General features: G+C 44.7%; 2 protein-coding genes across 3 annotated transcripts; one reads left to right on the top strand and one right to left on the bottom strand.

Moving 5' to 3' along the window:
* Window positions 1–1,411: 1,411 nt before the first annotated feature.
* Window positions 1,412–5,412, top strand: nme6 (NME/NM23 nucleoside diphosphate kinase 6). Its single transcript, XM_060042301.1, has 6 exons — window positions 1,412–1,584; window positions 1,905–1,996; window positions 2,338–2,440; window positions 2,901–2,940; window positions 3,476–3,636; window positions 4,608–5,412. Exons 2-6 carry the CDS (start codon window positions 1,907–1,909, stop codon window positions 4,757–4,759), a joined length of 546 nt encoding a protein of 181 aa, XP_059898284.1. The 5' UTR covers window positions 1,412–1,584; window positions 1,905–1,906; the 3' UTR covers window positions 4,760–5,412.
* baalcb (BAALC binder of MAP3K1 and KLF4 b) lies at window positions 5,204–9,459 on the bottom strand. Of its 2 annotated transcripts, none has more exons than XM_060042299.1 (5): window positions 9,168–9,459; window positions 8,278–8,312; window positions 7,718–7,913; window positions 7,203–7,408; window positions 5,204–6,548 (listed from the first exon to the last, which is right to left on the bottom strand). In XM_060042299.1, exons 3-5 carry the CDS (start codon window positions 7,899–7,901, stop codon window positions 6,309–6,311), a joined length of 630 nt encoding a protein of 209 aa, XP_059898282.1. In that variant the 5' UTR covers window positions 7,902–7,913; window positions 8,278–8,312; window positions 9,168–9,459; the 3' UTR covers window positions 5,204–6,308. The 2 variants fall into 2 exon arrangements, with proteins under 2 accessions (XP_059898282.1, XP_059898281.1); XM_060042298.1 differs by having other exon boundaries at window positions 8,278–8,481; window positions 9,168–9,438.
* Window positions 9,460–16,340: the final 6,881 nt, after the last annotated feature.

Below are 16,340 nucleotides of genomic sequence, written 5' to 3' on the forward strand. Positions count from 1 at the left end.
GCTGAGCGCTCTTCCTCTCCTGTGCTGTCGCCTCGCGGCCCGAACCGTCCCACCTTCCCTTCCCTCTCGCCGGGGCTGACACCTCTATTCATCCTCCCCATCTCGCACGCAGGCCTCAACAGCTGCTGCATCACCCTCCCAGGTCACGTGACACGGGCAGGTGCGGGGTAAAACCTATGCCTGGACCCCCCCCCCCATCCCCCTGTCCCTCTGCCCGCTGAATGTCAACCGCAGACCTCCACAGAGTCCTCCTTCTGTCGGGGAGGGGGGAAGCATATCGGGACTCCTGGTGGGAATGCGAGCATTGTTTTCAGACTTCACATGTGTGATCCGCTGCGTTGATGGGATTCCTCGCGCGGAAAAGCTGTCATGTCGAGCAGAGTACGTCGGCTTTTGCTTTGCTTCCCTCCCCCCAACCCCCGCCCCCCCCCCCCCCCCCCCCCCCCCCCCCGCCACTGTCCTCTGTGGTTCTGTGTTCTTTTGAGAACGTTTTCGGAAAAGCGTTCAAGAAGGCCTTAAGATTTTTTTAAATGTTTTAAGTATAAAATAATAAATCTAAAGTAAAACTTTGAACATTGCATAGTCACCTCTTCATTCATTAGACTGTTTACACATGCTGCAATAACATAGCAGTGCTATATATTTACTACTGATTTGCCTTTTATTTAAATTAGGTTGCATCTCTTATATTGTTATCTTATATTGCACTACTTCTGCGGCACTGTCACTTTTTTTCACACTACCAAACGTTTTTTTTTTTCACACCACCAAAGACCCAACCATCCCACTGTGTAAGTTTTAACTGCACTTAAACAGTGTCAGTGCACAGTTGTCACATTTATCAGATTACCTACAAAAAAGTCCAACTGTCCAACTTGCTAGGATATCTTGTTTCACTCCACTGGTACAAGTTTCGTATACATATGAAGGAATCTGGCTGAAAAGAAAGGTCCTAATTTAGTTCGGGAAGAAAGACAAGTCATGGGCATGACAATCAATTTAAAGGTGTCAGCGCGTCACCATTTGTTTAGACACAGTGGGAATGGAGTGAGAATAATGATAGACACTACTTGTCAAAGTTTATATGGCCTTTTTTTCACACTATGCAGGTCTAAAGTTCCCTTGTTGTTGTGCCAGAGTAGAATCAGCGTTAAGGATAATGTAATGTGGTAGAAAGAAGGTACCATAGTCAATAATGTTTCTCTGAAGTTCATCCTCATTTTAAAACAGTTCCTTTACTGTTGATCAATTATATGAATGTCTGCTTGGTTGATTGATGGAAAATAATAATGTAAACAATATCAACAAAGCACCTTTTGGTATATCATTTTAATTGTAAAACATTTTAAAACAAAATGTATATTTAATTTAGTTTGTGAGCTTGGAATCTTTAAGAGGAACCAAGGAGACTGTCGAGGTTTAGAGGGACCGCTTAAGCGAACGGACCAAATAATAAAAGCAATATTCTATAGCGAAATGAAAGCAATAGCAGACCGCTTTTCATGCATTATATTTCATTTTCCTAAATGGCTTATCCATTAATATATTTTCATAATAAAACGACTTCATCTTCGTAGGTGTAAGGTAATCGGAGATATCTCTTACGATACATCTTTCTCTCTCGCAACATTTATTAATATTACTTAGTTATTTATGATTTATTACAATGAATGTATATTTATTCTTAACAAGCTGTTCCAATGTTAAAGAATATATACATTTATTTATAATCATGTTCGTTTCCCGAGATAATCATCTGTTATCCAAACTCTGTATTCCTTCCAACCACCTTACTAAACGTTTAATTGGTATGCATGGACGGTGGTTGTGATTTCAATTCAGCTGAATCCATCGAAGATTCAGCGAGGTGAACTCATTCATTACCGTTTGATTTCCTTTTTTAGCCATGTTGTTAACCGCACGCCTGGCCAAAGCCCTCCAACTCACCCTGGCGGTCGTCAAACCGGACGGCGTGGCGCACCCCCTGGTGTTGGAGGTTGGTTTTTGTGCACACTGCATGATGGATACACAAATTAACATAACATTTGCATTCCTATGGTCGTTTCTGTCACGTGTAGAAATGTCTATATGTTCATATATTCAATTGATTATACTCTAGGATTTGATCACCGTAAGGCTGTTTCATTAGTTTTGCTTTGGAGTTGCATAACAAAAGAATGCTTACAATTCATACCCAAATGCTACATTGTAGATTCAAACTCATACATTCGTAAGCAGTATCATTTCATTGTGGCTTAGGGTGTAGGCCCTATGCTGTTATATTCTGGGATGTGTATCAGAGTGAGGGAACTTTCGATTTGACTTCTCGGTTTTCAGGCGCTTCATCAGAAGATCCTGGACAACAGCTTTGTTATTGTTAAATGCAAAGACCTTGCCTGGAAGAAACAGGACTCTGAGAAGTTTTACGTTGAACATGCAGGTGAGCGATAATGGATGCAGTATGCATCCATTATCGTAGTATCGTACTGATACTACGATAATGGATGCAGTATCTTACTGATATTTAACTAATAATATCCTGTGTGTATACATATCCTACATATATGGGCATCACGCACACACACGTTATTTTTTTATTTACAATAACAAAAGGATTAATCTTCTTCCTCGATGGAATGTTTTCCTAATGAAAGACCTCTTCCTGTGAGTACAAAGTGGCTTTGGCTGTTTTCCTTTGAAAAGCTAGAACCATCCTGGTATGCGTCTGTAGGAGAACGCTTTGGTCACCCTAAACCTCCTCTTGATGGAAATGATTCTTGTGAATTGAGTTTTGTTGTCCTTATGCAACACAACAATCACAGTGGAAATAGTTTTCTTTGTTTATTTCCCTTCAGCCTTGAGAGATGAAACACCTTTCTGCTTTTTTTTCTGCCTCCTAGGAAGATTCTTCTATCAAAGACTTGTTGAATTCATGTCAAGGTACAGTTGAAAATGGAATTTGATAAAGATAAATGAAAGGACTGCCAAGCATCACTCAGCCAATAAAAAAACAATGGCTAAGACACATATTTCTGGTCTGCAATATTAACAACAATCCAGTTGCTTAAAATATGTCCTCAGTTTAAATCAGATGTTTAAGATAAGATCCCATATACATGAAAAACATGTACATGTATAAACAAGATACATCATGTATCTTTAAAATATACCCTCCCCGGTGTTGTGTAAAGTGAACCACCGATAAGATGTCAGCCTGTACTATAACCCCACAGCCATCTCTCACAAAGCTCTAAGCAGAGACCTAGCAGCAGTTGCCACAGTAACCGACAAACAATGGTGCTAACCTTGAGAAGAAGCAAACAATACCATACCCTCCCTTTCAACCCACTCGGCAAAATAACCACGGCTCCATGTGAGATGCCGCATTGAGACGAGGAGTGGGATGATTAGATTGTTATTGTCAACAAAAAGCGTATAAAGTGTTTAACATTCCATGTTAACCCTCCACCCCCAGTGGGCCGATGCGGGCGTACGTTCTGGCCAGGGAGGACGCTGTGAGTCACTGGAGAGAGCTGATGGGGCCCACAAAAGTGTTCAGGGCCATATACACCTCCCCAGCCTCCTTAAGGGGCCAGTACGGACTCACTGACACCAGGAACACCACCCATGGCTCAGGTAAACTATTCACTACTTCTTAGGGTGCACTCACACTAGGCCATCTGGCCGTGGCCGTTGGCCGTTTTCACACCTAACCGTGCTCAAATGGCCCCATTGTTCTCTGGCCTGCACTCACACTAGGCCATCTGGCCGTGGCCGTTGGCCGTCGCAACTGTGGCCTGGCCACGGTAGGCTCTTACATACGTCATCACGTCGTAAGTAACACGTCATCACCAAGCGTCCGCTGCATGGACCATAATAAAGTCTGCCGCCAGTCAGACAGAGAACACAGTTCGCACTTTGCCGAGTCTGTTGCTTATTTGGATATATGTTTACCGTTTAATGGGAAAGAAGGCTCGTCGCCGTTATTATGTCCGTCGTCGTCGCATGGACTATACGTCATCCAGCTCAGGTTGCGTAGCCGTGCGTGTGTCCGCTCATTAGCATCTGTACCGTAGCGGCCCGGACCGTAGCAGCACACTTCTCCCAAGTGGCCAAATTGGCCTGGCCACACTCACACTGGCAGATTTGAGCACGGTTAGGTGTGAAAACGGCCACGGCCAGATGGCCTAGTGTGAGTGCACCCTTAGTTTGTGGTCGCTTAGCAGATGCTTTCAACCAAACATCCTACAGGGATTTATATATGGTCGTCAATGAGCAGGGTGGTGCTAGGGCATCTTACTCAAGGATGACTGACTCCATAATGTAGAAGAATTGTTTTAACTACCGGTACTTCTATCCTTCAGTGCTTTTTTTAATCTCCAATCCAAAAGAGTTGTTGGCAATTATTCTAGAGATGTCAATCTTCTGTGGAAATTGAGCGTGTGTGTGTGTGTCCGGACCAGAGTGATTGACCCATATATGAATTCGTCCTCTGTCCGTCATACAGTATCTTATGCTGTACGTTTCTATTGCGGCACAGTACAACCCTGGGGGGTTCTGAAACGGGCTTTCTAAAATAAGTTCCCTTCCTTTCTTCCTCCTACCAGATTCAATGGAGTCGGCGCGGCGTGAGATCGCCTTCTTCTTCCCAGAGTTCTCCGTGGAGGCGTGGATGCAGCAGGAGGAGCCAGCGTTCCGAGCCGGAAGGATGGCGTACGATGAGCGGCGACAGATCCACACGCTTCCCACGCAGAGCTGAACCTCGGAAGCAAATCACGCAGTTCTGTTAAGAACTCCCCGTTGCCAAATGTACAGACCGACCCTGACTTTTGAAGCCATATCCTCTGAATAGCTGCACGTCAAATCCCTCATTCTGTTGGCGCTGAAGAAGTGATGCTGTGGAGATCTACTATTACAATTTAACCCTTTCCTTATTACTGAGAATAGTAGGATTAGATCACTAATCCTACTATTAGTGATCTAACAGTAGGATTACTATTAGATCTCTTGGATGTTGACACTGTCAACATCCAAGAGAAGAGATCAAATGTGTGTTTTCAACGTCTCTCCATCGTTCCAGTTCTGTGTAGTGAATTCAGGACCGTTTATATCTTTGAACCTTGAATCTATATGGATGTTACTTGTTCATTGTGAGAGGATAAAATATCCCTCAACATGAGAGGTGCGAAAGAAGACGACATAATTTAAACAGACAATTGTACTTTCACATGGAAAGATATAAATACACAAAACAAACGGTGCACAGACATTTTAGAATTCATCATCTTCACAGACCGAGTGCAGTAGTAGTGTTCGATACATCACCTTCCTGAGACGTTGTAACGTATGCTGCTGGTAACTATTAAAACAATGTATTAATCAAATGTGAATAAAATACAAATTAATTTATAATGATGATTTCAGCGTATTATCTGTACCACGATTGTCATTCTCAAGGCTAATGTCAAAGCGAGGAGTGATACATTCACATTTTCTGCTCTACCTTCTTCGAGTCATATAATCCCATGTATATAAATAGCCCAAAACATCTCAGTAGGAGCAGCACAGCAAAAGGCAGACAGTTAATACTAATACAGTGTAGAAAACCTTTTCTTCTTAACAAGAGGAAATCTCTGCCCTCCTCTCTCATTGGTTCGTTCCTTTCAGTAAAAGTACACTCTAAAGGCCGATATATGCTCTGTTTTAGACGTAACGCGTAAGCACGTAAGATACATAACCCCCCCTTGCGTGGTAAAATATCCCCCCTTACGTGCTTAAGTGCGTCGCCCAAAATTCCTGACTATGCGACTAAAACACTACGGCCCTACGCAGCTCGCAAAGACTGTGATTGGCCAGCTAACCACATCCTTTCAGGAGTCTCACGATTTCTACTTCCACGCCCACAGATTCGTTCGTTGCCCCCCCTACTGTTCTGGCGGAGAATCCCCTTGCAACACGCGCAATCCTTAAGGAACCTTAAAGGAACCGTAAATCAAAACTTGTCTAAAACAAGTCCCTTGTGTAAATTACGTGCTTACGTCTCTGCGTCTAAAACGACCCTAAATCGGCCTTAAATACTCAAGTACTGTTTCTCGGTAACAACGCAGTCAAAAACGGCAAAGCTATGTCCTAACCACCATAGCGACTGCAGCCCCCTCTGCTTGTCTTCAACACACCGGTGGTCCAGTCAGTAAACACGCACTGTAAACACACGACGGCAAATCCCCGGTACCCCGACCCAAGTTCCTCCGTTACACCTCGGTAACGGTTAAAAAAAAACGGTCAAACGGTTTCTTCCCGATCCCGCCTCATCGCACGGTCGACTTTGGCTCCCACGGCTTCTCCTCCGACGTGGCGTGCTGGCGCGGGGCGTTGGGCCGGGCCGGGGTCCTCTCCCCTCGGCCCAGCGTGGGGTCCAGCGGCTTCAGCACCTCGTAGGTGGTGAGCGACTTCTCCTGGACCTTGCCCCGCTGGTCCACCTGCCGGACGCTCTGGGTCACCGTGATGGTCACCTGCTTGGTGGACATCTTGTTGTTCTGCCATTTGGTCTGAGGAAGGGGTTGGTACGTTTGGAGTGGAGATGATGTTGATGGAGTTAGGAACGGAACGCATGAGTAAAATACGATGGTACGCTTAAAGGGATAGAGACAGGCAAACCCCTGTCTTAGGCCCAATCCCACTTCTACCCCTTACCCCTTCAAAACAAGGAGGGGTAAGGGGTAGAAATGGGATTTGGCCTTAGATAAACAGATACCTCGGCGAATACTTTAAAAATTCAGGACAGATGATGTTCATTTATCAGTTGGTTAATTAAATAAAGCTTTTGTTTTCAAGGATGATTAGGTTAGGTACATATTATCATAGGTTTGGACTGTATTTGAATTAAATGGTGAAATTCCTATTTATTGTCATAATTATCTATGAAATGTCATAGTTATTAAACATAGGTGAGCCATAGCCATAGCTTAGCCAGAATAATTAAAATGATTGTCGTGTGGCTAGGCCCTAGGGGCTTCATACCCCCCGCCAACGGTTCTGGGTTCAAACCCCAAGTCCAAAGTCTGCAGTCTACTTGTAGGCCTCCAAAAGCAAGATAGCCTAACCCCTACCTGCTCATTCAAGGATTATATACAAAAACATAACATAACAGAGAGAGCTGAACCACTAGATACTAATATCTCTTCAGGAGATAGACATCTTACTATCTCCTCGGTGTGAAGCACGCTCCTGCGCTGAACCGTGGTCCCAGCGGGGGGTCCTCTTGGCCCCTGGTCTGGGGAGGGGTGCTTGGGGGGCGGGGTGGTCGCCTCCGTCTCCTCGTCCTCCAGACTGGCCTCCGACAGAGAGGAGCACACCTTCACGTAGGCCTGGGCGGGGTGGGGTAGGCCGTCTTCAAAGATGTCCGGCCCTGCCAACAAAACAAAGATGGATGTGCGTTAGAATAGTTTCCCAAACTGGGTGTCGGGTCTGTTTGGGGGCCGCTTGAGATGCATTTGGGGTACAGGAGATTTTCGTTTTACATGCTATCGATATTTGAAGGTAGCCTGACATTTGTAGACAATTTCCCAGTCATGCGTACTAGTGTGGAACCTCTCAGTTCATTTTGGATTTCCAAGGGGGTGGTATTGATGGATAGCGGTTAGCTCCTGGTTAGCTGTTAGCTCCTGGTTAGCTGTTAGCTCCTGGTTATCTGTTAGCCCCTGGTTGGGTCCCTCACCGGGAGTGCTGGTCTTCTCGGAGGTGAAGCCCGTGTCGAAGGAGCTCTCCGAGGCCAGGCTCTGGATGGAGGACAGGGGGATGTCTGTGTCGGTGCTGGCCAGCCAGGTGGACTCGGTGTCCTTGGTCCAGCTCTCAAGGTAGTGGGGCTCCAGCACGTCCATCCTGCTGCCGCCACATCCCATGGCTCCGACCCCCTGAAGCACCATCAGCCAATCATGGGAGGAGAAGAAAGGATGGGTCATTTGAGGGAATTGGAAGAGCAATTTTTCTTCTGTTGATCGTGTATTGCACGTTTTTTCTTTTTACCTTGAGTTCATTCTATTCTGTTTATTTTGTACATATGTTTATAGTGGGAATTCTCTTATGTGTATTTATCTTATTTGTATTATTACTTCCCTCACTTCCCTTTCGGGATTAATAAATTCTTATCTTAAAATGATAATAAAAAAGACGCTAGCGTTAAAGGGATGTTAATCTTAGGCTAAACTACCTTTTCATATGAATTACTACAAAGCTATGGCAAAGTACATTCATTCAAAGTGGCTATTTAGAACTCACCTTTAAGAAGTGCTGGTGGCAGAGAAGGCGGTGGACTAAGGCAATATTCAGAAGAGCAGAGAGGAGCGGTTTTACTACAGTGGAGCTTCGGACGGTTATGTTACTGTTATGATCCACTCTGCGCTCTGATTGGTCACTATAGGACCACGGTCACCCTCAGGTCAAGATGACCGCATGGGAACAATTATGCTCTGATTCATCCATCTAAAGAAAGAATGAAAGAAATACAGAATGAAAGAAAGAAAGATGCCATATTTAAGGTTGACGCATTAGTCATGCTTTTACATCTATTTATTTATTTCTGTATTTATTCTGTATTTATGTGTTAATTCCTTTTTTATGTGCTAATCAAGGATATGCCCACATGAAAAAGTCTTCGTCCTCATTTAGTAATCAAAATATATTTTAAAAATATTTTTTAAAATATATTATATATATATATTGGGAATCGGATTTTTTTTATCCGATTCCCAATCTTTGCTCAAGGTGGTTTCTCGTTAGGACTACCATCAAGAGATATCCATCAAATATGCAACTATTATTAATACTAAACGAATAATTTACGCCTCATCGGGGACATATGAGGCTATACAGCCATTTATTATTTTTTTGGACGTCAATTATTCAATAGGCCTATCAATACTGATCTAAATTCGGTGCTAGGAAAAATGTGTAAAAGAAACAAACCGCCAGATTTCGTGCCTTTCGGAGGCAGGCTATAGCGGATTTAGCACGACTGCCACAACACACACATTGGATGACATGATGATAAAACAAATAGTGATGAACAACAACATTAACATGCAGCTACACTGTTGGAAAGCGGATAGACGATGGACGAAACGAGGTTTAACCGTGCAATCAGACGCAATTAGATAGCAAATGCTTACTGGCGATATGAAGTCCGTTTAATAATTTAGATTGGGTTTCCTTAGCGCCTCTGGGAGAAGCTGCACCGTGGTCAGCGAGCGTAGAACGACGCTCCTCCTGTCCTCCTGCTGAACACGTGACCGCCACGCAAAAACATGCCTTTCGATGCGCTCAATGTACAATCTCCAATGTGTGAGAATGTAGTAACTTTGCACGGAATCACATCTATACATTTTCGAAATGTGCACCGATATTTTTCTGCACATTCTTTATGCAACAGTCAACAAGGCTAAAGGCAATATTGACCTATAACGTTTTTTATATATATATTTAAAACAGGCAATATTAAATTAATGTAATTCAACGAAGACGCAACATAAAGGTGTGTAGGCTATTACCGACTATGGCCTCACGGGGGCAGTCATATCGCACTCGCACTCACAGCGAGTGGGTGCTCTGATCAACGTGTCAGACGGGCCTTTCGACATTTTACATTTATAGAACCAAGTCTGTTACACTGAACATGTTCAATATCCTAAATGACCTTGAATCTACGGATCCAAAATAACCCCCACGTCCACCAGTCATCATTTGCTTCACTGTATTTGAATTATAACACAACCCATTCTTTTTCTTTATTTTATATATTCTGGTGTTGTCCATTCGTTGCTGGTGGAATATGCTTGGAAAATCAAGATCACTGTGTTCTCCAATGTGAATGAATTTATTAGGATACATTAGCACGAGTACCATATGGTAGGGGCTGAACGTCTTCCTCAGGGATGCCTACATGAAGGTTGCAAACATCAGGGTTTGAAACATCAACCTTTTTGGCTGGGAGTCAAACACTCTTATCACAAGACCCAATTAGCAACAGACAAAAACTAGGGCCACTCTTTAGCTTCAACAAAGCGTGATCGAATGTTGATGTGGTGGTGAAACTCCAGCAAATGGCATCATCTTACCGCTTTACCAGAGAAATGACCATCTCACCTCAGCCACTGGTTGCATGGATGGCAGTGTCCTCGCCCACCACATATCCAATCCCTCCCAGGTTCGGGTCGAAGGGGACATAAATCCCCTTCGCCCGTCCTGCCCATGTCACCCAAAGCTCAGGTACCCCACCCTTCCTCCCCCATCAACTCCATGAATCTCCCTGGTGTTAACAGCATTGTCGATACGGGAGCCCACACACCTTTGATTTTTACCTTCTATCGCCGTCTGCTGCCCTCTCTCTCTCTCTCTCTCTCTCCATATTAGTTAACCCGTCTGTCTGGACGGTAATAAAAAAGTATCACCAAGTTGTTCTGGGTCGTAACCGTGGAGATAATCCGCCTTCCTGCAACTCTAGCAAAGGCATTTATTTTTATCTCATGGTGTTTGAATTTGAGCAGAAACAGGAAGGTTCGATTACGCTTTAAACCTCTCGTTGTGTCTCATTGTGAAACATTAAAACGTAAAAAACAGTCCCTTTGGAGACGTCTGGAAGATGCTCCACTAACAATGAATATGGATTTGTACAAGAAGCCTCTCGGAGAGTTTTAGGGCTCCAGATTTATGATGTCTCCCAGAAGAATAATAGTCCGAACTGTCGATTTTCCAGCCTGGTCGGTCTATAAATCCTCATCCAAGGATATTTTCCAGTCTGACGGTCAGTTTTGTTTCTCCATATTTACCCAAGAGGGGTTCTGCGACTTTTAGCATAATTTGGCAGGTGGAATTCATAGGAGAGCGTGTGTGTGTGTGTGTGTGTGTGTACGTGTTTATGTGTACGTGTCTATGTGTACGTGCGTGCGTGTATGTGTATTTGTGTTTCTGTGTGTGTGTGTGTGTGTGTGTGTGTGTGTGTGAGAGCATTTGTGTGTGCATGCGTGTGTGGATGTGTTTGAATATTTGTGTACGTGTGTATACGTGTGTGTGAGTGTGTGTGTGTGTGCGTGCACATTTGTGTGAACGTGTCCTGTTCAACAGCTAGGCCAAGTGGCAGTTTGCTTCACTATTCATGGCTGCTGCTTTACTTTAAACAGCTGTACAAGGTTGATAGCAAATACTAGGTATTCTCCATTGATTCCCAAAGTTCAGCAGGAAGCAAAAAACGTTTTTTGTTGGCAAACTCTGTCAGAAGAGAGACTAAATGAGCCAATATATGCAGGAGGGAACTTTCTTGCTTTTAAACAGGCAAGTATTCAGTGGGTCTGAGTGGATATGCTTATCCAAATGGTTACTTTGATGTTTTTTCGGTCTGATGTCCCCTGTTGGTATCTAATATAGTATTTAAAATTTAGTATCTAGATTATAATATCTAGAAGTATACAGTAATGAGCATATTTCGTGCACTTTCCCCAGGTTTTTTTAGTGGAGATTCCATCAGCAAAGTGTTGCTTCTTTGGCTGCCACGGCAACAATGAGGGGACTTATCTCAATCAGTAATTTGCTTACGGATCCCTGACCAAGCATGAATCACTTAGCTGGGCTTTTCCTTGGCCGGGACATCCTTCAATCCCACCGAGGGATATCACTCCTTCTCTCCGTCCCTCCCTTTCCATCTCTCTCTCTCGTTCTTTCTCCCGCTGTCATCTCTCTCTCCTTCATCACTCCCGCCATTCCCAATTTCTCTCATCGCCTTGCCCCTCCGCCCTCCCTGCTTCCACCTCCCTCATCTCCTGTTCTCTCCCCCACTTCTATTCTTCTTCCTAATCCATCTCCTTCCCCCCCATCCCTCTCTCCTTCTAGTTCTCATCTCCTTGCCTCCCCCACTTCTCTCTCATTCCCTTGTCCCTCCTCTTTCCCCTCTCCCTCTCTTACCCCTCTCCCCCCGTTCCTCTTTCCTTCTAGTTCTTCCCCCCCTCTCTCTATACCTCTCCCATCTCCTTGCCCCCCTCCCTCTCTTCAGCCTTTCCTACCCCCCCATCCGTCTCTCCTACTAGCTCCCATCTCCTTGCCCCCCTCCCCCCTCCCCCTACCTCCCCCATCTGCTTGCCCCCCCTCTCTCCCCGCCACAATACCTCCCCCATCTCCTTTCCCCCCCCATCTCCCCCCCCCCCCTCTCTTCCTCTCCTCCCTCTCTCCCCCCCCCCCCCCCCCCCCCCCCCCTGCAGTAGCGGTGCCAGGGAGGATTGTATAGGTGGAGCTTTCCCTCCATCCTCCATCCGTCAGGCCGGCGATGCTGCAGCTGCACCTCCTGCTGACGGGACACCTTTCATTAGCGCAGAGTGCACCACTCGCCAGCCAAGGCGACCCGGACCTACTCCTGTAAGGGAGGGGGGCGGAGGTGGTGGTCGAGCTGGTGGAGGTGGTGGTGGTGGTGTTGGCGGGGTCCAGGCAGAGGGCAATCGGAAAGCACTTGTTGTTATTAATTATATCAATTTTCATATTACCGTACTAATCATACTTCCTCCGGGTTATGCTGTGTTTGCGTTATTTTTATCCTTAATTTTAACGAGGGGCTGTGCCGGAATGGTTGCCGTTAGCGACTGGCGTGGAACGGAGCCAACTGGCGGAAAAGACGGAGAAATTAAAAAAAAATGTGTATGATTAGTCAGCAGTTTATTGCGTAGCTTGTTGCGTCGCGTGTTCATCCGAACTGCATTAAAGATACTGATTACCTGGAGTCTGCGACGGTGATCGCGCCCTCAGCCACTCTCTAGCAGGAGGAACTGAGACGAGGGGGCTTCAGAGTGGTTGTAAGAGCTGGAAGCTCACCTCCTGTGAGGCACTAATGACTAAATGACCCTATTTTGCCAAATGTTTCCCACCCAATGACGACAATTACCATCATGTGAGGGCCTGGAACGACAATAACTGGGTGCCTCTGTGATTCAACAGGCTTAACGGCTCCGACGTGGAGACGCTATCAAGCCCTCAAGTAAAGCTCACACTTAGCGTCCGATTCCCCATGTCGTTTCAGACGTCGCCGATTTCGTGGGTTCTCTCTGTCATGGAGGTCGCAAAGAGATCCCAGATAAATCCCTCCCAGCTCCTCCGTTGATGATATCTCAGCGGTAAGGTACTCACAGAAAGTCTGGGCCCATGCACGCCGTGATTGTGGACTGAAATCTGCGTTGCGCCCGCTGCCTCATCCAGCTAAACACATAGCGCTCTAATCCCGGCTGAGCCTGGGACTGCTCTGGCATGGACATTTAGTTTTGGGGGTTTAGGAAGCCATGGAGAAAGAGGAGCATTAGTATTCATGGACTTTGAGTCCTTCAGGGAGTCCTTCACACATCTATGTGTTTGTCTTCATTAGCCTCGTTCTACCCTCGCCCCCCCCAACGCCCATGTCTTGGCGGTAATAAAGAGCTATTTCTTGATATATATACCTACATATATATATTACTCATTTGTTTATTTGTTTGTTTACTTAGCGTCATTTGCATGATTCATATGAAGTGTCTTCCAAGAAGCGCGCGGAAGAAACATATTGATTGCGTCGTCGTTAATGCGGCACCAAATGTACCAAAACAAGCACCCCATACCCCCCTCCCTCCCTCATTACGCTACAGCCGCCCAGAACTTTAATGCAGAAGGCGGCTGATTGGCTGACGCCGTACGGAATACTAATGCGGTATTCATGAGCCGCGGTCTGTCACAGCACATCCAGACTCACTTCCACCTCACTTAGTCGGGTCTTCTATGTAAGAAAGACGGATTATGTTTGAGGTGCAAGGAGTGCGCTTGGAGTGCCTCAGTAATGCCTGACCGCCATCACACCTGGGGGTAAAACCAACAAACTTTGAATAGATCTGGCTCTGTGCGGCGCCACTTTATCAACGTGTTTGTTTTATTCATGTATTCATCTGGTTTGTGTTTTACAATACTTTCCTTGATTTAAATTTTTTCAGGTTTTCCAAGTTGTGGTTTGAGAGCCACGTCGGGCTTCCTGCTCTTTTCAATCTCCTGGTGGATCGATGCTGTCTAAAATGGACGCCAACAGGAGAGGGAGCATTATTTATAACAATACAAGGGAACAGGCAGCACAGCCCATAATAGGACTGTTTCATACACTGCTGGGCCACAGTAATGGACACGGTATTCCCCCCCCACACCTCAGCTAGAACCCTGAGAAATGCCTCGCAGGATCAGTAAAGACAGGACAAGCGTGGCAGGCAGATAAAAAGCGCAATTTTCCCAACTAAATCTGCCGCACAATTTATATCTCTTAGAATCTATTAGGGTTAGCATGATTCCAATCTTCAGTTTACCGGCGCCTCGCACATTACTGAATTGATTTGCGTATTAAAGGGCTTTCATGCCATGAACCAAAAACATGTATTGTGCTGGAATGTGTTTTCCATGTGAAAAAGATAGAAGTCTTGTATGTTTCCCTGAAGGAAGCAATTTAAAAAGCATGGTGTCCAGGTCACAAGTGACCATGTAGGTAATGTACTGTGAGGATGGAGACACAAAGGAAGGTAATCGAAATGAATGTGTGGGTCAATGGGAAGGACATTGTGCTGAGGTCGACCGGAGAAAAACAATATGCTGTTCATGGCCAATGCCACGGCCTTGCCCTCGTTTCCTTCTCCATCACAGAATTACTCCTGTGAAAAACGACATGTAGCAGAAAAAATGAAAAACGGTGCGAAAAAAATGCTCCTCTTTAAAAAAAAAAATTCAACTCGGAAAAACATCCACCCAGACACGAATTTCCTTTTCCTGTACGTGTTCAACGTTTTCTATTTTTAAAGCCTCTTTTCAAATCGGACCGATTGAAAAGAAGCCGAGATGAGTATGCTAATCTTGGCATAAGGGCAGTGCTTACTCATTCACTTTTTGAGGGAGCGAGTGGCCAGACAAATTGGTGGTGGCCTTCAGCCTGGCATGTTATTACGCTTCCCAATGCGCGGCTGCCAGCTCCGCAACGCTGCCTCTTCCATCATCGAATCACAGCCCTTACACAGTGCTGCTGATGGGGGCTCTCTCTCCAAGCAAGCCAGCCCCCCCATCCTGTGGTCAGGTTACTATAAAGTGATGCCTTGTTGTTAATAGTATTATTATGCTTCTCGCTTAAAGTGGATGGGAGGAATAAAGCCACATTTCATCATGCTGGTTTGATTGATGCATTAGGCTTACTTTTATAAACGAGTGTTCACACTGGGAGATTGGAGACATCAGATACAATACATAGATGTAGTACATCATACATGTATTATGTAGAACACCTATGTATTATACATCGGTGTACATAACACGTGTCTTGTACATTCGGTTGGAGATGGGGTTTCATTAATCCATTAAATAATCAATGACATTATAATAAGATGTCTATTTATGGTTACTAGAGTACAAACAGTCTTAATATAAGACCCATACATTTTATTTTGAGAGTCCATGAAGGACCATCACCATCATCATCATCATAATCTCCCTAGCAGAGCGAGATGGGGTGGGGGGGGGGGGGGGGGGGGGGGGGTGGAGAAGCCACAGCCAAGAACATCAACAAAGGAGACATTACGTCAGAAGTAATGGCCCCCCTACACTATTATTGAATGACTTTGTCACTGTTCACTTGGCAGACAGAGCTGCCGACTCACTCATATATATCTCTAAAGTGTTTTTCAAATGCTTACAATTCCTCCCTATCATTCATTATCACATTGCTAGCCTTACCCTCCACCCTTAGCGTCCAGAAAATGATGCAGAAAATGATCACAGTGGATTGTATTCATGCATACTAGCTAGGGCTGCTAGATTATGGAAAAAATCATAATCACGATTATTATTTAAATTATTATTTTTGCGTTTGAGAACATGCCGTATTTATTCAGCGTATCTCTCCCAAAAAACACTTTGTAACTGGAAACACAATGTGGTCGAATAGAAAATTTTCAAATCTAAAATAATGTACAGATATGTATCCAGCTATTCTTTTACATTTTCTATATAACATTTAATTTTTTTTTAATAAATAAATATATATATCGAAAACTCGAATATATTAGTTTTGTGATCGTTTGACGCTAAAGTCGAAATCTCGATCAAAATTCGATTAACCGCCCAGCCCTATTACTAGCCTTAATGTTATCGCGGGCCACATCACTAGCATACCTTCTGAGCAGCAGGCTGGTGTTAATTGCAAACAGTGGAGCCAGGTCTTTAGGCTCCACTTTCCTAAACTATATTTATTTGAACCGGAGGTCATAACTAGAGGTGCTACGAAGCTACGGAGTCTGGACCATTGAGAACAGAGCTTA

The sequence above is a fragment of the Gadus macrocephalus genome, chromosome 21 (genome assembly GCF_031168955.1).
Source record: "Gadus macrocephalus chromosome 21, ASM3116895v1".
Lineage (NCBI taxonomy): Eukaryota > Metazoa > Chordata > Actinopteri > Gadiformes > Gadidae > Gadus > Gadus macrocephalus.

Coding starts and splice junctions, on each gene's coding strand:
- nme6 (XM_060042301.1), top strand. CDS start 1,907: ATGTTGTTAACCGCACGCCTGGCCAAAGCCCTCCAACTCACCCTGGCG. Junction 1,997..2,337: donor CGCACCCCCTGGTGTTGGAG/GTTGGTTTTTGT, acceptor CTCGGTTTTCAG/GCGCTTCATCAGAAGATCCT. Junction 2,941..3,475: donor CTTGTTGAATTCATGTCAAG/GTACAGTTGAAA, acceptor CTCCACCCCCAG/TGGGCCGATGCGGGCGTACG.
- baalcb (XM_060042299.1), bottom strand. CDS start 7,901: ATGGGATGTGGCGGCAGCAGGATGGACGTGCTGGAGCCCCACTACCTT. Junction 7,409..7,717: donor CGAGAAGACCAGCACTCCCG/GTGAGGGACCCA, acceptor TTTTGTTGGCAG/GGCCGGACATCTTTGAAGAC. Junction 6,549..7,202: donor TGCTTCACACCGAGGAGATA/GTAAGATGTCTA, acceptor CCCCTTCCTCAG/ACCAAATGGCAGAACAACAA.